This window comes from Equus asinus, chromosome 14, assembly GCF_041296235.1.
Source record: "Equus asinus isolate D_3611 breed Donkey chromosome 14, EquAss-T2T_v2, whole genome shotgun sequence".
In the NCBI taxonomy this organism is placed as follows: Eukaryota; Metazoa; Chordata; class Mammalia; order Perissodactyla; family Equidae; genus Equus; species Equus asinus.
In genome coordinates this window covers 37,493,625-37,514,554 of record NC_091803.1, presented here as the reverse complement: position 1 = coordinate 37,514,554, position 20,930 = coordinate 37,493,625, and the positions used below count along the sequence as shown (strand labels likewise).

Genomic DNA, 20,930 nt, shown 5'->3' with positions numbered 1-20,930 from the left:
GTGTAGGGTCTATTTTGGGGTCTCAATTTTGTCATTATGTCTTAAGGCTTTAGAATAGGTTTTGATATCTGCTAGTTAAGTGCTTCTTCTCTTTATTTTCTTCACCATTGTCTTGCCTATTCCTGGCCCTTTGTTTTCCCATGTAATTTTAGGGTCAGCTTGTCAAAGTTTATTTTTTATTTTATTTTTTACATTTTGATCTTTATTTTTGTTTTTAAAGATTTTATTTTTTTCCTTTTTCTCCCCAAAGCCCCCCAGTACATAGTTGTATACTCTTCATTGTGGGTCCTTCTAGTTGTGGTATGTGGGACGCTGCCTCAGAGTGGTTTGATGAGCAGTGTGATGTCCGCGCCCAGGATTCAAACCAACGAAACACTGGGCCGCCTGCAGCGGAGCACGCGAACTTAACCACTCGGCCACGGGGCCAGCCCCCAGTTTGATCTTTATTAGCAAAATTGGTCCAGAAAAGGATTGGATCAAAATGACATAGTGATAAGGATTAAAATAAATGTTGTTTCCCATTGCATTGTTTCTAGGGGACTGAAGCCAGTCTAGAAGTCAAAATTTGTTTGACAATCCCATTCTCTAACAAGATTTCAGCTGGAATTGAACTGAATTGTCTTTACCATCGTAATTCTTCTGTACCCTTGAACATGGCATATCTACCGCTTCCTTCTTTTTCAGTTCATTTTTTATGTTTCTTAACAGTGCAACATAAAAACAGTTAATTATTAATTAATTGTCCCAGGTGACATAAAGTAGTGATTTTCTCCTCAATGGTTTTTTTTTTTTTTGCTATTATGATTATATTCTAAGTTTGATTAATAATGTACCGAAATACTACTACTCTTGTATGTTTATCATGTTTCCAAAAACTTGCTCTTCTTCATTTGAATAGCTTGTTTGTGGATTTGCTTGAATTTTTATATAGGCAATTATATTGTCTGAAAAAGAGTTTTGTTTCTTCTGTTTCAATTTTATGTCTCATTTATTTTTCTTATTTAACCTGGCTAGGACCTCCCAGAAGTGGGGATTGTAGGCATCCTTGTTTTCTTCCCAACCTTAATGGGGATGCTACCAGAGGTTCAACAGTAAATGTGATGTTTGCTGTTGATTTTTAATAATTATTCTCCAGAAGATTAAGAAAATGATCTTCTATTCTTAGTTTGCTAACGGAAAGATAGACATATGTGACTGCTAATTTTTTTCAAATGATTTTCCTGTGTTCATTAAGATAATAAAACGGCTTTCTCCTTTAACCTGTTAAAATGGTACATTGCATGAATAGATTTTCTGATATTGGGCCTTTACTCCATTTTGGAAATAAACTCTATTTGTTCATGGTGTATTTTTACTCAGAATTTTTGCCCCTTTGTTTATAGGTGAGATCATTTCAGGATTTTTTTACTGTATCATTTTAATCTGGTTTTGATATCAAGGTCATACTATCCTAATAAAATGAACTCTGAAGCAATTTTTATAAAATAAGTATTATCTGTTATTTGGTAAAACTCACCTATAAAACCATTCGGGCCTGATGCCTTTGTGGGATGGAGGAAGAAAATAAATTTCTATATTAACAGTTCAGTCTTGTAATGATATTGCGTTGCTTTTTATTTCATTTACACGTATTTTCACATTTACTTTTTAAAGGCAAGGATCCATTTCAACTAAGTTTTAAAGATCTTCCTGTATTTGTATTATGTCTCTCTCTTTGTTGTTAATATTACTCATAGGTGCCTATGTTGATGAGTTTTGAGAGTTTGCCTACTTCATTAGTTTTTCCCCCCCCAAAGAATCAGCTTTTGGCTTTGTTGACCCTCTCTATTGCTTCTTGATTTTCTGTTTCCTTAATTTATGTTCTTATCATTATTATTTTCTCTTTTCTACTTCACTTAGGTTTTATCTGTTCTTTTTTCTTAAAGTATTTTGAGTTAAACACTTACCCCATTTTTAAAAATCATTTTACCTATTTTTAAATGTAGAGTTCTGTGCTATTAAATACATTCACACTGTTGCACAGGCATCACCACCATCCATCCCCATAACTCTTTTCGTCTCACAAAACTGAAACTCTATATCCATTAGACAATAGCTCCCTCCCCATTCTCCTCTCCTCCCAGCCCCTGGCAACCTTCATCTACTTTCTGCCTGTACAATATTGACTACACTAAGCACCTCATATAAGTTGAATCATATAATATTTGTCTTTTTGTGACTGACATTTCACTTAGCAAATGTCCTCAAGGTTCATCCATGTTGTAGCATATTTCAGGATTTCCTTCCTTTTCAAGGCTGAACAATATTCCATTGTATGGATAGACCACATTTTACTTATCCATTCATCCCGATCCATTTATTTTCAATCTTACGTTTTTAAATGCATGTATTTAAGGCTATATATTTACTTATATCAAAACTTACAAGTTTTGATATGTGACACTCTCCTGGTTATTCAGGTCTAAATATTTTATGATTTTCATTATTATTCCCTTCTCTCATGAGCTATTTGGAAGTTCTTTATTGATAATAAATTTTTAAAGACTTTTGCTACCAGTTGCTAAGTCATTTTCTTAAAGAGCTGGGCCTTTTTCTACTTCCACAAGCCATGTGGATACCGAAAATTGCCCCCAGATGACATCTTAAAAACAATAACAACAAACAACAAACGAACAACCCATGTCCTATAGGGTCTTTTCGCCCCAGATACAAAACACCATCCCTGTGCACTCTAGGGAGTCATGTAATAAAGAGGCTAAGTCTGGATTCAAGTGCCGCCAGGCCACTTGGTGAGTGTAGGACTTGGACAAACAACTTAATCTTTCTGCACCTCAGTTTCATTTTCCATAAAACAATAGCATCTGCTTCACAGAGTTAGTGGAGAATGTTTAGCACTTAGCTGTCATTCCATAAATATTACTAATTTTTACCAATTCAGCTGCTGATTTTACTTTGTATTTTTGATGCTGCCATGCTCCGTTAGTAAAATAAACCTCTGGGTTTCCGGAAAGTGAAGACCCATGTTCCAAACAGCTTTGTTATTCTTGTGTCCAAAATATTTTCATGTGTCTCTCAAGTTCATGCAAACACAGGCAGAGTCAACACAGGTACCCGCAGACAAGATTGTCCCCTTTCAAATTTACATTATGCACACAGATGCGAACGATAAAGATTCTCACAAACATGCACTCAGCCTGGAATCACAGATCCAGGTCCACACTCACGCTTCTGCACCCTCCTCATAAAGATGGATCCATCGCCCACAGAGAGAGACGCGCTCATAAGTCCCACTCAAAACCTAGCAGCCCGCTGACAGATCATAAGCCTCGCGCAGGGCCAACCCCATGCAAAGCATCACCACAGGCTCCAGAATGAGCAGCGGCCTTGTTCTTACTCCCTTTGGGCTGGTTCTAGTTTAGTTGTTTTTGTTGTTCTTCTTAGAGTTATCATCTGCCCCCTTTTCTCTCCACCCAGCCCCCAAGTCCCACCCCCCCACGCGCCCCGCGCTGAAGCCTCCGTTGCGCATGCGCCCTGCGTCCCTCCTCCCCCCTCCCGGGTACCAGTCTGGGCTCCCAGGCCCTGGCGGCGGAAGAGATGGAGGCTCGTCACGAGCGCCCGGCCCCTTAAAACGCTGCTGGCTGGAGCCGCCTCCCTCCCTGCAGCCCGCGGTGGAGATGGAGTAAAGGGAGACCGGTCGACCTGCCCGCGGAGATCAGCGATGGAGTTAAAGCAATCTTTGTCTACCCATCTGGAAACGGAGAAGCCTCTGAGGCGCTATGGGGCGGTGGAGGAGACGGCATGGAAAGCGGAGGGACTGGGGAGAAGTGAGTACTCGGGCGGGGTGGGGGACAGTTGGGGATCCGTGCGCCGGAGCTGGTGGTCGCGTGAGCGCGGGCATGGTAGAGAGCGGACCCAGGGAAGCGCCCCCGCAGCGGGGCTTTTCAGCGCCGGGGCTGCGCAGCGCTGCGCAGCGGCGCGCTCTCCCGCGAACAAAAGGGGGACCCTCGAGGCTGGGCTTCACCGCCAGGCTCGGGAAATCGCTAGGCAGCTAAGCCGGGAGCCTGGGGTGGACTCGGGAGTGTCGGATCCGTAAGCTCGCGGCGGGTCCTGGAAAGTAGGAGCCCTACCGCAGCCGAGAGAGCTGAGTCCGCTCTCCGCCCGGGCTGCGCTGGGCGCTGGAGCCGGGGGACCGTCCTGGAAGGCGCCCACATCCCCGGAGAGGGGGGAGTGTCGGCTGGGTTTCCGCTCTGCTTTTCCCCCGGCGCGAGGTTCGAGGCACACCTCAGGTTCCCAGCGTTTCTTCCCCCGCCTTCTCCGGGGTCGCGGGTGGGAGCGAAAGGGTTAGAGGAGGTTAACCCTGTGCGCCTCCTTCTCCTTTCTCCCTTGACTCATTCAAAGTCTTGGGTTTGGGTGCAATCCTAGAAGGCGGTTCGGAGACGGACCGACTGTCCTTGCTGGATCTCTCTACCGTATTTTGGTGTCAATAACATTTCCAAATACACGAAGGGTTTTTGCTTTGAATCAGTAGGACGCGGTAGTTGAAACTCCTGCTCTCAAAGTGTAGGGGAACCGCGGGGGCCCCAGGGTTGCCAGCCCTCCCTGCAACAAGCCCAGGGCGCTTCCCGGGGCCCCTGCCCTGCATTGCTGCTCCAGCACAGCGCCTCCCGCCTCCGGGGAGAGGCCCTCTCACCCCTCACAAGGATCCTCAGCTTCCTGCCTTGGCGCTGGGTAACGGTGCTCAGCACCAATCTCAGAGCGATGCTTGACCCAAGTATTGTAAATGTGCTCTTTTCCCGTCTTCTCCTGGTGGAAGATTGTGTGTGTGTGTGCATGCATGCGTGTGTGTGTGTGTCTGCGCTTTCTCCATCCCTGTAATTACAAATTCAGAAAATCTTCCTAGAATGGCTCAACTGAATTCTGGTTCTCTTGGGTTCAAGTTAAAAATCACAATCAAATGTCTTTCTCCTTTCACCTTTCTCCTTTGCTTTCTCCTTTTTACATCGGGGTCCTTCCTCCTGTTTCATCCTTTCAGAAGCCTTTGGGAGTTTGGCATGACACCAGGGCTGAGGGTCTCTGGGTCCTACAAGCTCAAAATAATACCCACAATGGCTGCCTTTTATTGATAGACTGCCATGTCCCAGGTCCTGTGCTCAGAACTTTCAATGCATCGTCTGGTTCCATCCCCCCAACCAGCTCCTGAGGTGAATAATATGACTCCCTTTCCATGGATGGAAAAACCAGGGCTTGTTCAGTGATGTGGCTGTTAATCTGCAAAGCCAGGATTTGAACCCAGGTTTGTTGGACCGCGGAGCTCCTCTCTGCTTTGAACATGAGGGTTTATTGTTTTCACATTGTCAGGAAGCTTTCTAAATCTGTTGCGAGACTCCTAGAGCACATTCAGTGATTTAATAAGTATGTGGCAGCCCTGTTGATATCTGCAGCCCACAGTGGCCTTGAAAGAATGCTGGATCTGTGCGGAATAGAAGCTGGATTCAAGTAAGCTCTGAGTTTGAATTCTGCTCCTTGCTGGCTATGTGACTGACTTTCGGCACATTTTGAGGGCTTATTCTGCCTCTGTTCTCTGAAATGGAGATAGTAATAGTTACCTACCTTATAGCTTAGTTGTGAATATTCAGTAGGACGATGTATGTGGAGCTCAAGGTAATGCTCACTGTGCACCGGCTGCTTCAATTATAAAAGGGACCTGCCTTTATCCTTTGCAAGCAATTACATAAAGCAACACCCTGGACTACAGCTGCAGTGGTGGTCAGTTTCCTAATCACTCTCTTACAGCTTTTTTATTTTCTCACCATTTTATTAGGAAATTTTTCAAACCTACAGAAAAATGGCAGGGAACACCCAGTTTATAGCGTTTTAGCTCCTGAAATGTTTATACTTGTAAGTCTTAAGCTGCAAACTGTTAACAGCCTGCAGAAAAGCTTTCTCATCTTCTCTGTTCCAAACCATCAAAGACGCTGAGGCTTGCTTCCTATTCAAATGTAAGACCACATTTTCCGATCTGCTTTGGCGAGCATCTCCAAATCTGGGTTTTTTTTTTCCTTTTTACCTATTCAAACTCGAGATCTTCCTAAAGCACTCATGCAGAGTCTCACTTTTGAATGTTAAATTTGAGATTGTTGCCTTTAGCAAGTTTTGATCTCCAGATTCTTTTCTGCAGCCTGACCTTTTTTTTTTTTCCTGGGAAAGATTCACCCTGAGCTAACATCTGTTGTCAATCTTCCTCTTTTCCCCCCCCCCCCGCCACAAAACCCCAGTGCATGGTTGCATATTCTACTTGTAATTCTTTCTAGTTCTTCTATGTGAGCTGCCACCACAGCATGGCTACTGACAGACGAGTGGTGTGGTTCTGAGCATAGGATCTGGACCCGGGCTGCTGAAGCAGAGCATGCTGAACTCTAACCACTAGGCAATCAGGGCTGGCTTGTGCAGCCTGGCATTTTCTGATTAAAGTGGCTTTTTTGGACTCCCTCTCAACTCCCAGAGGATCTATGAATCCATCCATAACATCTGGGGCCTCCATTTATTTGTTAATGAAGTGTGAAAATTAGTACTGTTGATTCCATGGCATAACAATAGCCAAGATGGTGTTGTAATGCATGAAATGCTGGAGAAAAAGAAAGATCCATTAAAAAGAAGCTGTGCTCTGTTTAACTTCTACACATATTTAAATATTTGATGCTAAACACTGAGTATGTGTTACTTAAAAAGAATTGAAAGGGGGGAAAAGGTTGCAGAATTGGTCATTTTTAGCTAAGGTTGTATTATCCGCTATCTTTAACTTTAACTATAGTTTTTACGTAGAAGATGTGTATAGTATAGTAGCAAAGAGTGGGGGTTTGAAACCAGGAGAAATGGCTCCAGACCAGCTCTAACTCTCTGTCACTTTGTCACCCTGGGGAAATTGCTGAACCTTTCTGTGCCTCAGTTTATCTCCTCTGTAAAATGGGGATATGCTGGTTTGAGACTTTGGGAAGTTCTCGCGAGAAATCTGAAACTGGCCCCATACACGGAGGGCAAAGAGAGACTGAAGAAAGAAGCAAATCGCACCAGATGGGTAGGCGGCAGGTTTAGTAAGCAAGTGAATTTACATAGGAGGCTCGTCTTGGGCAGTTGCAAGACAGTGGATCTTTGCATCCGCCGGCCAGAATCTTGAAAGTTTACACAGAGGCCTTAATGGGGTTCGGTCACGTGTACCATCCAGATGGTGTCTACGACACCTTCCTCACTCAAGGCTGTGTCCTTGGAATGGCTCCCACTGTGGGAACGCCGGGCAGGGTGTACATTCCAAGGACAGGGGAGGAGGTAAAAAGTCTCTGATTGCCCGGGTCCAGCTCGCAGATCAACCGGCAGTCACGTCCTCTCTATCTCCTCCTTCTGATAGGATAATAATAGTGATGAACACTCCAGACTCTTGGGAGGATTAAGTGAGATAATGCGCATAATGGGTTAACACGGTGCCCAGCACACTGAGTGCTCAGTCAAAGCTGAATGGTTGTCATAATAGGATGTAAGTGATGGTGCCCAACAGCCTTGGAGGAGATGGTTCCAAGCTTGCTAGTCAGTTTTTCCTTGTGTTCCTTTCTTTGTAAATTCCAGATAATGATTGTGGCCACACCGCCTTCCTCCTCATGGGAATGCGTGGGGAATGGCTTTTGATCCCTTGAAAGCCACCCAGTATTTTCTCCTTTGAGGAAGAGTCTAAGCAATTGCTCCCATCCGCCTTTGACAGCATTTTTCCGCCAGCTGAGAGTTTTTCTTTTTTTTTAACTCAGTTGGAAAATGTATAGTGACATTTCAGTGTGGTTAGGTATATAAAAATGTTGTTTTCAACCAACTGTAATTGACTGAGGGACACACAAAGAAAGGTGCCTTTTGAAAAAGCACGGAGCTTTTTAAAAGCATGGTTGTCGGTTTTGGCCGTTTCTTGATAGATTTGAATGTGCCTTAAAGGATGACCAAGATTTTGGACAGAGGAGGTGAGGGGAGGGAGGTGGCACAGTGGGGAGGAAATGCTTTGGGAAGTAACAGCATTGGCAAAAGCATAGAGGGAGAAATAAATATCCTGTGAGTAGGAGATTGGAAAGTTCGAACAACAATCTTTCCGTAAGCCGAGGGGAGATGACTGTTATTTAAAAGTCCAGGAGTGTGGACTGACTAGCAAGCAGATCATTAAACTGGCCAGCTTTTCAGGTTTAATAAACAGTGTGGAGACTGAAATATATGAATTGCCTGCAATCTACATAATAGATTCTTGAGAAAGGTTTTGTCTTACTTTCATCTGTTTGATCAAATATGCTAGCTGGATTGTTTCAATTTTATTTTGTTTCGGCGTTATTTCTTTTTTCTTATTACAGAGGTAGTGCATGCACTTTATAAAAATTCAAATTTATCTCAAATATTAAAATAAAAAGTGAACAATGACCATGATCTGCTCCCCCGACCCCTATATATTTGTTCGGTAAACAGGTATTGGGTGCTTTCTAAGTGCCAGGCAGTGTTCTAGGGGCTGTGGCTACAGTGTTGAACAGACAGACAAGATTCCTGCCCACATGGAGCTTCTATTTAGGGAAAGCGGGACATGGGCTGGGAGTGAAGCTGTCAGATAATAATACACAAGCAAACAAATAATATAGTTTAGATAATGATAAGTGTTACATAGAAACTAATAAGGGAGGGATATTTCCCACCCGGTGGTCAAGAAACGCTTCTCTAAGGAGGTGACATTTTGACATGTAAATATCGGGTCAAATGCAGAGGCACTTGGCGTGTTAGAGGAAGAGACAGAAGGCCAAGGTGGCTGGAACCCAGAGGGTCAGGGGAAAGAGTGGAGATGAGTCAGAGAGGAACTAGGCTGGGTAGCCTTGTAGGTTGTGGTTCCAAAAAAAGTATGGATTTTATTCCCATGGCAGGAGAAGCTTCAGAAGAGTGTTAAGCAGGAGACTAACATGAGCTGTTTTTGTTTTGTTTTGTTTTGTTGAGGAAGATTGGCCCTGAGCTGACATCTTTTGCTAATCCTCCTCTTTTTGCTGAGGAAGATTGGCCCTGAGCTAACATCCATGCCTGTCTTCCTCTATTTTATGTGTGGGACGCCTGCCACAGCATGGCTTGACGAGCAGTGTGTAGGTCTGCACCCGGCATCTGAACTGGTGAACCCTAGACCGCTGAAGCAGAGTGTGTGATCTTAACCACTAGACCACCAGGCCAGCCCCTGTTTTTTTGGTTTTAAAAGGTCACATTGGCTGCTGGATGGAAAATAAGACCGTGGGGTGCAAGTGATGACCAATGTAATCATCCTTGCTGTGTCCCTTGTTCCTTCCTAGTCAATCCCATTTTGGAAAAGTGATAGGAATTTCCTTGAGTGTGAAAGGTGTGACAAGGCATAAATAAAGGCAGCATGAGTGTCTCCTAGGTTAAGATTTAGGGGATATGACAGTCTCTGCGCCATGCCTAGGTAGGCAACTGACTGTGTAACTTATTACCAGAACCATAATAGCAGGAATGTGAAGATTATGAATATGATCACAGCTAGTATGTACTTTGGACACGTTTCTCTGTGTTTGGTCATAACTTTGTTTCATTTTTGCAAGCATTTCTCTCTTATGTGTTAACTGAAGGAAAAACCATTTGTGCCTATTCTTGGTTTCTAATTAATTATTAAACACTTATTAATAATAATAGTAGTTAATGAGTTCTAGCTATGAACTAGAGCTTATTAAATTCTCATCACAACCCTATTAAGTCAGCAGAATTCTTTTTTTTTTTTTTTGGTGAGGAAGATTGGCCCTGGGCTAACATCTGTTGCCAATCTTCCTCTTTTTTTTTCTTTCTCACCAAAACCCCAGTACATAGTTGCATATCCTAGTTGTGAGTCCTTCTAGTTCTTCTGTGTGGGATGCCGCCACAACATGGCTTGATAAGTGGTGTGTATGTCCGTGCCCAGGATCCGAACCCCTGAGCCCCAGGTCGCCAAAGTGGAGCACACAAACTTAACTGCTCGGCCACTGGGCCGGCCCCCAAGTCAGCAGAGTTCTTATTTCTCTTTTACAGATGGGGACACTGAGGCTTAGGGAGGTTAAGAAACTTGCTGAGGGTCACAAAGCTAGTAAGTAAGGCAGAGCAGGAGCCTGATTCCAGCCCTCCTGATTCTAAATGTTCCCAGCCAGCGTCCGTTATTCCTGGCATGGTGCTAGATGATGCAGAGGTTAGACATGAAATAAGCCCTCACTCTGAAGACACTCACAGATTTGGGGAGTGTGGGGACACAGATGTAAAGAACACCATAACTTGTAACACCAGTAAAATGAAACAAATGCCAAAGGAAGGGACACGTGGGAAATGAGCAGAAGAAGAGATGGGCCCTTCCTGGGGACTCCAGTGTGACAGCCAGGAGGGGGTTTGCCCTGGTCCTGAAGGTGAAGCAGGGTTTCAGTGGGTGAAGAGAGGAGAGAAGGGCATTTCAGGTGAGCTGTCGGCCCCAGGCGGGGAGGTGGGACCCCAAGGCCAGGGGCCAGGCGCCAGCTTTTTTTTCCTGTACTTTGGCTCTTACGAGCATCATGGGACTTGGGGTCTGTCCGGTTCACTCAGGGTCTATGAGCCACCTGTCACCTGGATGAGCCTGCGGTTGGAGACCAGCACAGCTGGAGGCTGTTGAAGCGTAGCCCTCGGAACACCAATCCCATAGCTGCTCCCAGGATGCTCACCACACAGGCCATGTGTTCCTTCACCATTCACTTATTCCCCAGGCTTGAGGCCCCACTAGGGGCTGGCTTAGAGGTACAGAGATGAAGAAGATCCAACCCCACCGGCAGGGAGTTCTCTGGCTGGCTGTGTTCCCATCCTCCCTGCGCTGCTCCCCAGCACTGCGATCTTGGGCAAGCTGCTTAAGTTCCCCGACCTCAGTGTCCACATCTGCAAAATGGGAATGTACTTAATACCACCGAACCATACACTTAGAAATGCTGAAGATGGTAAATTGTATGTTATGTGTATTTTACCCCAATAAAAATACGTGTTATAAAATTACTTTTAAAAAGCAGAATAACAAAGAAATCTTTAAAATACAGGCGTAATTCATATACTAACACAAATATACACTAGGTCCAAGTGGTGGCACTGAGGGGCTGTTCTGGGGTCTGGGAGAGGAAGGGACCCTTGGGGTAGCCTGAAAGGATGAACAGTATTTTGTCACTGATTAAGGGGAACAGCATTCCAGGCAGAGGGAACAGCACCTGTGAAGACAGACATGAAACAGCACCTTTGACCTGGGAACTGAAAATGGACCAGTAATGCTTGCCAGGCTCGGAGAGAGTGAGGGAGACAAGACCAGAGCAGGAGGGGAGTGTGTTTCGGAGCCCAGGGTAAGTTCACAGGAAGCTGGATAGGAGAACGCTTGTCTGCCCATTTCCTGCAGGGTCCAAGTGGGATGTAAGTAAGTAAGGACCAGACTCCTAGGATAAAGTTTGGTTTTCGTTTGAAGACATTCACAGAAATGCAGTGGGAAGAGCCTTCCCATTCTGAGGAAGACTTGTAGCTTCACAGAGAAGGCCTCCCTCTCTTGGGTGATCAAGAAAGACTTCATGGACCATATAGGGGCAGATGAGTCTAGTGTTCGGGAGTGGAAGCTCTGCCTGCATTTGAATCCTGGCTTTATCATGTATTAGCTGTGTGGCCTTGGGCTGGTTACTTAACTTCTCTGATTTTCAGTCTTCTTATCTGTAAAATAACAGGACCTGCCTCAGGGGGTAATGGAGAAGATTCAGTGAGATATGTGAAAGCCCTTGCACAAAGCCTGGTGCTCTCTGTAAGTGATGGTGACAGTGTTGATGATACTGATGTTGATAGAACAGGAGATAAAGTGGGCCCTAACTGGGTGGTAGTTAAATAATTGGAGAGAAATAAAAGAAAGAAGTTGAAGTGGGTGGACCAGCCTCAGGAAAAGAATGGAGGTGACAACGCGTGTGTGGAGATGGCTGGAGGTGTGCGTGCACTTGGCTGCATTGGGGGAGCTGTGAGGTGCAGGGTTGACTGAGCAGGGCCACTAGGCTTGGGCAGATTACAAACGACAGGCTGTATGGAGCCATCGCAGGACAAGGGACAGAGGTAAAGAAAGGAGCATTTTAAGAAGACTTCTTTGGCGGTGGTTGTAGACTGGATGGAAGGGCAGGGACCCTGGGGTGGGAAGACCAACCCGGAGGGTTTTGGACTCATCTGCTCAGGAGGTCACTTGGGCTGGGGTCTAAAGCAGTGGCCATGGGCTGGGAGGAAGGGGCCAGTTAGATGTGTTGAAGGGAAACAACATTGGTGGTTGATTACAGATGGGAAAGAAAGAGGGTCTGCTATGTGAGGCAATGTGAGAGACGGGAAATAGAATTGTTGGCCTGGGGTCTTAGGACTTTAAATACATCAGCATCAGTGCTGCCCACTTTCACTTCGATAGAGTTTAAAGAGATACAGGGATTATGAGTATTGGAAGAAGTAACAATAATGACCCCCTCCATTTATATAGCACTTTCCAATTTATACTTTTCCTGTGTTTTCTAATTTGCTGATTATAAGAAAAGGCAAAGGGCAGGAATTATCATGCTCCTTTGGAAGTAGGCGTGAAGGTTAAGGATTCATCCCAGGGAAAGGGTACAGCAGCGAAGGACTGAGCAAGGACACGACCATCCAGGCTGCGTGCACTAAACCAGGGTTTCCAGGGGCATATTATGCATATACAACTGTGTTACAGGATGGTGACAAGTATGTCTGGATTCCGTACAATCCAAACTGGAAAAGGACCACAATGCATGACACTAATTATTCTGTTCCTTTTAAATTCCGTAACAGGTAAGTCATTCATTCATCTATTCGTCCATCCATCCATTCATTCACTCATCCATTCAATACATATTTACTGATGGCCCTTATGTGGCGGGTATCATGCTAAGCTCTTGAGAGTACAGTAGCACTTTGAGTATGATGGATGCAGTTCTGCAGTTCCAGATCAGGTGATCTGAGGTCTACTGATACAAATAGAGCTACCGTTTGATCCAGCAATCCCACTTCTGGCTATATATCCTAAGGAAGTGAAACAGGATATCGAAGAGATGTCTGCACCCCCATGTTAATTGCAGCGTTATTCTCAATAGCCAGGATATGGGAACAACCCAAATGTCCACCAACGGGTGAATGGATAAAGAAGATGTGGTGTATACACACACACACACACACACACACACACACAATGGATTATTATTCAATCATGACAGAGTAGTAAATTCTGCCATTTGCAACAACATGAATGGATGCTGAGGGCATTATGTTAAGTGAAGTAATTCAGACAGAGGAAGACAGATACTGCATGGTATGACTTATATGTGGAATCTGAAAAAAAAGAGTAAAAAGTCAAACTCCTAGAAACAGAGTACCAGAAGTGGTTGCCAGTGGCTGGGGGATGAGGAAACAGGGAGAGGTTGGTAAAAAGGGTACAAACTATCAGTTATCAGATGAATAAGTTCTGAGGATTGAATGTAAAACTTGGTGGCTATAGTTGATCACACAGCATTATGTAATTGAAATTTGCTAAGAGAGTAGAACTTAAATGTTCTCACCCAAAAGAAAAAAAAAAAAAGATAAATGTGTGAGGTGATGGATGTGTTAATTAACTAGATGGTGGGACTTCTTTCACAAGGTAGATGTATATCAAATCACCATGATATATGCTATAAATATCTTACAATCTCCTTAGTCAATTATACCTCAGTAAAGCTGGGGGGAAGAAAAGGGTCTACTGGGGGCAGTCCCTGTCTCTGACGATGCAAGACCAAAGGACCAAGAGATGACGCCGTCTCTCCCAGTCCTTCAGAAGCAGAATTCAGGTCAGTTTGCTGACCTAATGCCCTCTTAGCTAGATGTGGTCCAGAGATTAATTCCGTTGTGTTGCTACAGGCGTGTTTTTGCAGGCCCTTGAGAAGATGAGTCTTAATAGGATCAAACCAAGTTTTATGGGTTAACCTGAGTGCAATGATTTGATTCTGTTTTCCTGCAAGCGCCGTGACCACAGAAACCCTGTGTGTTGCATCCACTGCTGAATGCTGAATGCACGGTGTCTACCACATTGCCCAGCGCTCAGAAGCCTGTCATTCAATCAATAGTTGCCGAACTGGGTGGCTGTTAATCCACACAGACTGAAGTGCCAATGATTTAATCATGTTTTGTAAACCTTTGAAATAATCAAACTAAAAAATAAATAATGTTAGCTGGAGCCTTGGTCTGGATTGCCCGCTCATCTCCTGGTTCAGACGGTTTGTTCCTGATGCTGCAGTTAGATTAGCATCCTTGCTTTCCTGCTTCGAGGGAACGATGCAAGATTTTTCAGGTCAGATAGAAAGCAACCGGAATAGGACCATTATTGCTACTTGATGGCACACTGATGGTGCTATGATGGGTGTAGGCTGGGTTAGGTGCTTTACTTTTAAACCATATCTCCTTAGTTCTTAGATGTCAGCCAAGGTGGGGGGCACCACCCACAGTCAATCACACCTTTTTGGAACAACAGAGACAAAAAAACCCAGCATGGCCACGTTAAATGTACTATCCGTTAAAGAGCCTTTTAATTTCATGCAGAGAACAGAGTCATCTTAGACACTGCTGGTGAAACTATTGAGTGTTCCAGTCTTTTTGGAAAGCAATAGGATAACATCTATTAAAATTTAAAATACTCATGTGGTTTGACCTGGCAGTCTGACTCCTGAGACTCTATCCAGTAGAAATAAAAACACCAGTAAACAAAGAAATTATGTGCAAAAAAAACCCAGAACCGTACACAAAGTGAAGCTTCCTCAGTAGAAGAATGAATGAATGAATTATTGTTCATCCACTGTGAAATGTTAGGGAGCCACTAAAAAGGAATAAATTAGAGCAATGACACTTGTCTTAGAAGTATTATTGAGGGAGAAAAGTGAGATCCAGGAAAATGTATGTAACAGGATCTCATTTTTGTAAAACAAAATTCTGTCTGTGTGTCTGTGTTACTCTCCCTCTATAGCACATATAATATGTATCTGTATATGTGTGTGTGATTTTATGACTATGGAGAAAAATATGGAAGAATGGGTAATGAGTTGTTGCCATGGGCTACCTGAGGGAAAAGATGGGGGCCAGGGCTCATGTAGGGGGCTGAGAGAGGAGGCGGCAATGGAGAGCCCGGCAAAAAAAGAAAATTAAAAAAATGCTTCACTGGGAAAAAAATCCACATATACATTTGTGTTAAATTACGTATTTGTGGGATGGGAGACGGGGTGTCCCAACTTCAGAAATGTTAAAATGTGGGGGAAAACATGTGAGTCTCAGAATTGAAGAGATACACTTTTATCTGATTTAATCCTCACCACAACTCTATAAGATAAAACATTGCTTGTCTTTTGTATATATGGAAATCCAGGAGCAAAGAGATGAAAATCTTTCCCCATTGATCAATGGAGATGGGATTTGAATCTAGGACCGTCTGGTTAAGATGTCCATCCCTTTCTCTCTCCAGTTATTGGTAGACTTCCAACTGTATTAAATTCCGTTGGTATTCCATGTTTTTAAAAGGGAGCGGCATTTGAAATCGTTTGTGGAACCCTATTTTAAACATCTGGATCATCACAGGGCCGACCTTCTCATTCAGATCTCCTCTCATTGCAGTTCCCTCTTGCTAGCTTTCTCCTGGTGATCCCCAGGGCTGGAAAATGAAACAACTCACTCTCCATAATCCCTGTCTTGGAAATAAATTCAGGAAATAGACAGTAATGAGCAGAGGAAGGGACAAACTCATCTTTCCCTAACTCGTGTCTCTTCCTGTTTATACCCCTTTTAGTCCATTTGGGCTCCTATAACAGAAGATCATAGACCGGGTGGCTTATAAACAATAGGAACTTATTATTTCTTACAGTTCTGGAGGCTGGGAAGTCCGAGATTAAAGTGTGAGCAGATTCGGCATCTGGTGAGGGCTTCCTGGTTCATAGACAACAGTCTTGTAGCTGTGTCCTCACAGGGAATAAGAGAGTGAAGGACCTCTGGTGGGTTCCTTTTATAAGGGCACTAACCCCATTCATGAGGGGTCCACCTCAGGGCCTAATCTCTTCCCAAAAGCCCCACTTCCTAATACCATCACATTGGGGATTAGATTTGAAAATGTGAATTTGGGAGAACACAAACATTCAGTCTATAGAAGCCTCCTCTGTCCAGGAAGGAATTAAGACAGCTGAAAGCCAGAGAATTGTCCAGGCCTTACTCCAGGGGTGTGATGCTTTTAGCAGGTAGCTCTTAGAAGTGGCCATCACTTTGACAATGAACGAAAATGCTTAAATTATTTCCATTTGGTTCTTCCACACCCAGCATGCCAGGTGAGACCATTTCGCCCACTCTGTTTGCAGTGCTGTGTTAGTGCTGGAGACCCGCCGTCCACCGCTGCAGGATCGGTCCATCTTCATTCTGTTTAAATAGACATAGAGAAGACGTCCCCGGAGCACATCTTGGTGGTTAAAACCAGTGCAAATGACCTCCGAGGACCAGCCCAGCAGGGGGCAAGGTGACCGGGCTGGGTCCCAGGACCCAAGAGGTTCTCTTTCCTAGGGATCAGTTCTGCCTTAGAGCAGAGTTTTGTTATTCCTCAAAAGCTTATCCAAAGCTGGGACTAGGTTAGCTTGATGCATCTTTCTTCTCCACCAAGATAGAGATTTCTCTTGTTGAGGTAAAATTCACATACCATAGAATTAACCCTTAACCATTTGAAAGTGTGCAATTCAGTGACACTTGGTACCTTCACAATGTGATGCAACCATCACCTCTATCTAATTCCAAGACATTTCTTCACCCCAAATGGTAACCCTGTACCCATTAAACAGTCCCTCCCATGCATCCTTTTCCCCTAATCTCTGGCAACCACTGCTTTCTGTCTCTATGGATTTGCCTATTCCGGATGTTTCATATAAATGGAATCATAACAATATGTGACCTTTGTGTCTGGCTTCTTTCACTTAGCATGTTTTGAAGGCTCATCCACATTGTAGCATGTGCCAGCCCTCCATTCCTTTTTATGGCTGCATAATATTCCATTTATGAATACACCACATTTGTTTGTTCGTTCATCAGTTGACAGACATTTGGGTTGTTTCTATCTTTTGGCTGTTATGAATAATGCTGCCGCAAACATTTGTGAACAAGTATTTGTCTGAGTACCTGTTTTTAATTCTTTGGGGTATATTTCTAGGAGCGGAATTGCTGGGCCACGTGGTAATTCCATGTTTAACATTCTGAGAAAGATACAGAGATTTTTGACTTCCACATTCTCGGGCAATTTCACCCTGCCCTGGCCCTTTTCTTTATCATATCTTCCCTTGAAGTTTATGATTTCAAGTAGATAGAGAGACAATTTGGGAAGGTGGTATCTTGGGATAATTAAATATACGGATTCTTAACTAGAGGTCAGGCTGCTTGGGTTCCAAGCTCACCTCTTCCGTTTACTAACTGGCTGATCTCAGGCTAGTTATGTAACCTTTCTGGGCCTTCATTTACTCTTCTGGAAGGATAATAACAATTCCCACCTCCCAGGGGCATATTGAGGAGTGAGTGTGATAAGGTGTATATAATGTGTAGCACAGTCCCTAGCCTACATAGTAAATGCGTAAGAATATGTTAGCAATGGTGATGACCATAACTAGCTGTTTCAGTCTGCTTGGCAGTCATAGCAAAATACGATGGGCTGGTTGTCTTGAAGAACAGAAATTTATTTCTTACAGTTCTAGAGGCCGGAAAGTCCAAGAGCAAGTACTGGTGATGTGGTTTCATGCTGAGGCCTCTACTCCTGGCTTGTAGGAGGTTGCCGTCTCGCTGTGCGCCCACATGACCTCTTCTCTGTGCAAGCGCATAAGGAGAAAGGGAGAGAGGGACAGAGTGCGAGCTCTCCGATGTCTCTTCTAACAAGGCCACTAATCTTATCTGATCAGGGCCTTGTCCTTACAACCTTGCTTAACCTTCATTACCTCCTTATAGATCCTGTCTCCAAATACGGTCACATTGGGGACTTCAGCATATGAATTTTTGGAAACGTAATTCCATCCATAGCAATATATTTCTTATTAGGGACTGGAAACTGTGTTTTAGCATCATGATATCTTAGGCCTGGAAGGAAATGTGGTGTCCATTTGTCCCAGAACTGCACAACCTTGGCACTGTTGACCTTGATATTTGGGACTGGATAATTCTTTGTTGTGGGGGACAGTTCTGTGCATTGTAGGATGTTTAGTAACATTCCTGGTCTTGACCCACTAGATGTCAATAGCACCACCCTCAGCCCCCACACTCCTCACAGTTGTGACAATCAAAGATGTCTCCAGACACTGCCAAATGTTCACTAGAGGGGCAAGATTGTCCCCACTTGAGAACCACTGATCAAGTCTAATTCTTTTTTGATATAGGTTCTCCAATTTTATGATGCAGAAGAGTCCAAAGAATTTTCCTATCCCATCTCTTCATCTTGGTCCCTAGGTTCCTGCTCTCCTTTTTCTCCAGCTCTCCCACAGTTATCTGTCCACACGCATACAAAGCACTGTCAATAAAGCACCCCTATGTTCATTGCAGCATCGTTCCCAATAGTCAAGATGTGGAAGCAACCCAAGTGCCCATCAACAGATGAATGCATAAAGAAGATGTGGAATATATACGCAATGGAATACTACTCAGCCATAAAAAAGACAAAATCGTGCCGTTCATGACAACATGGATGGACCTTGAGGGTGTTATGTTAAGCGAAATAAGCCAGACAGAAAAAGACAAATACCTTATGATTTCACTCATTTGTGGAAGATAAACAAAAATATGGATAAAGGGAAGAGATTACTGTCACCAGAAGAAAAGCGAGTGGGGGGGAGGTGAAAGAGATAAAGGGGCACGTGTGTACAGTGATGGATAAAAACTAGACTCTTGGTGGTGAACAAGATGCAGTCTATACAGAAACTGAAATATAACAATGTACACACTAAATTTATATAATGTCATAAGCCAAGATGACCTCAATTTAAAAAAAAAAATCTGTGTTGGACGTGCTCAGGATTAAGCCAAGAGAAACATGATTATGACCTTCCTGAAGCACAAAGAAATCTCCCCATGCAAAATGGATTTGATTTTCCTCAGGGCTTTCCTGCCTGGGAAGATGTCTACTTACTACAAATCGAAGTGAAGAAGAAATTGTCACTTTCGCTTATAACAAAGAAAATGCTTCAGGTGGATGAATAGAAATACACTTCAAACAATCGCTCTTAACTCTGCTACCAAAATGAAAGGGATTTATGTCAGCCCAGAGAACATGGACTCTAAGTTTTCTCTGGAACATTATCTGTGTGAAGGGGCTGACCGTTTCTTCTTTATTACCACCCAGAAGAGTGCACGGACAATAATGAAAAGGACCAAGAAAGCCGAGCACACCAGGTGAAAGATGACATCTCAATTTTTGCAAACTGGAATGAGCACTTCTTTTGGTGCAGTGGGGGAGAAGAAAGAATGCCTCGTTTCTCTTTTAGTGTTCTGAGATGAGTTTCTTAGTATAGAAGTGTACTAAGAAATCAGGTATTCCTGATGCGTTGGGTATCTCTTCCTCCTTTTAAGAAGGACAGCGTGTGGGGCTGGCCCAGTGGTGTTGCAGTTAAGTTCACATGCTCTGCTTCAGTGACCCAGGGTTCGCGGGTTCAGATCCCGGGTGCGGACCTACATACTGCTCATCAAACCATGCTGTGGCAGCATCCCACATACAAAATGGAGGAGGATTGGCTGCAGATGTTAGCTCAGGGCCAATTTTCCTCACCGAAAAAAAAAAAAAGGACAGTGTGTATATACGTCTATCTGTGTTTATATTCAATTCCTTCTGTTTTATTTATAGGGCATAGGATAAAAATTGTCATTGCTGGTTTGCACCAGCAAAAAATTGTCTGTTGTGGTTGTACATCAGAATACCTCTGAGTAGCTTATAATACAATTAAAACGGATTAGGAGCCCCTGGCCCAGAGGGAAGATGATTTTCCCAAGTGCTCAGCTAGGCAGTAACAGAAGTAGAACTCCAACCCATTTATCCTGTGTATTCAAAAGCAGCGAAGTAAATAAGAACTCCTTTCCTAATAAAGGACTTTCTCTACCAAACCGTGATGGCCAATATCCGAAAGCTCTGAGTAAAATGAATTATTAAATCCTAAATTGAAAATTTGTCATTGCTCTTGGGAAAACAATTCAACCCAGGTGTCTTGTTGCCCTAGATCCATCAGCCATTTCTGAATACAAAGATGCTATTGCTATAATTATTAGTACCAAATTTATGCAAGAATGTGTCATGGATGGAGAGATGCATAAGCTGTTTTTGGTGGACTAGACTCTCCATTAATTTAACTCCTTTTCTAAAAGAAAGGAAACACAATAAACTATGTTTAGAAAAGATAATTATCCATTAGCTAATGCGTTTCTCGGAGAAACAGCCTACTACTTTATGACAACCTGTCAGACGCCGTAGACATTCACCCCTAGTTCTAATAAGAGAGAGGGCAGGAGACAAGGCCATATTTGAGGGAATATGGAAAAAAATTAACGTACTTCCTCTGCTACTATTAAAAGATAATTTTCAGGAAAAAGGTAAAATCATGACTCTTGCAAAGATATAAAAATGAACACGTGTTGAAGATTTTATTCTTCTCAGTCAAGGAGGGAACCAGGTAGATGTTATAACCAGTTTGAAAGAATCTGAAAACAGACTAATTTCTAGATCAGGAATATTGAAATGAAGGTGCAAATAGAAATAAAGCTGAGTTTTCTGTGAAGGAGAGGGAAGTCATTGGACCTCTACCAGACAGAAGAGGATTTACATGTGTATGTGAAATATTTTTGTGCTGTTATCAGCTACC

At 43.5% G+C, this 20,930-nt stretch overlaps 1 protein-coding gene across 1 annotated transcript in view; it reads left to right on the top strand.

The window, feature by feature from the left end:
• Positions 1-3,537: 3,537 nt before the first annotated feature.
• BMERB1 (bMERB domain containing 1) overlaps positions 3,538-20,930 on the top strand; it is a 111,096-nt gene continuing 93,703 nt past the window's right edge. Inside the window, exon 1 of the mRNA XM_070484887.1 lies at positions 3,538-3,824. Within this exon, the coding sequence (XP_070340988.1) occupies positions 3,719-3,824 (106 nt within the window). The 5' untranslated portion in view covers positions 3,538-3,718. The remainder of the gene's footprint in view (positions 3,825-20,930) is intronic.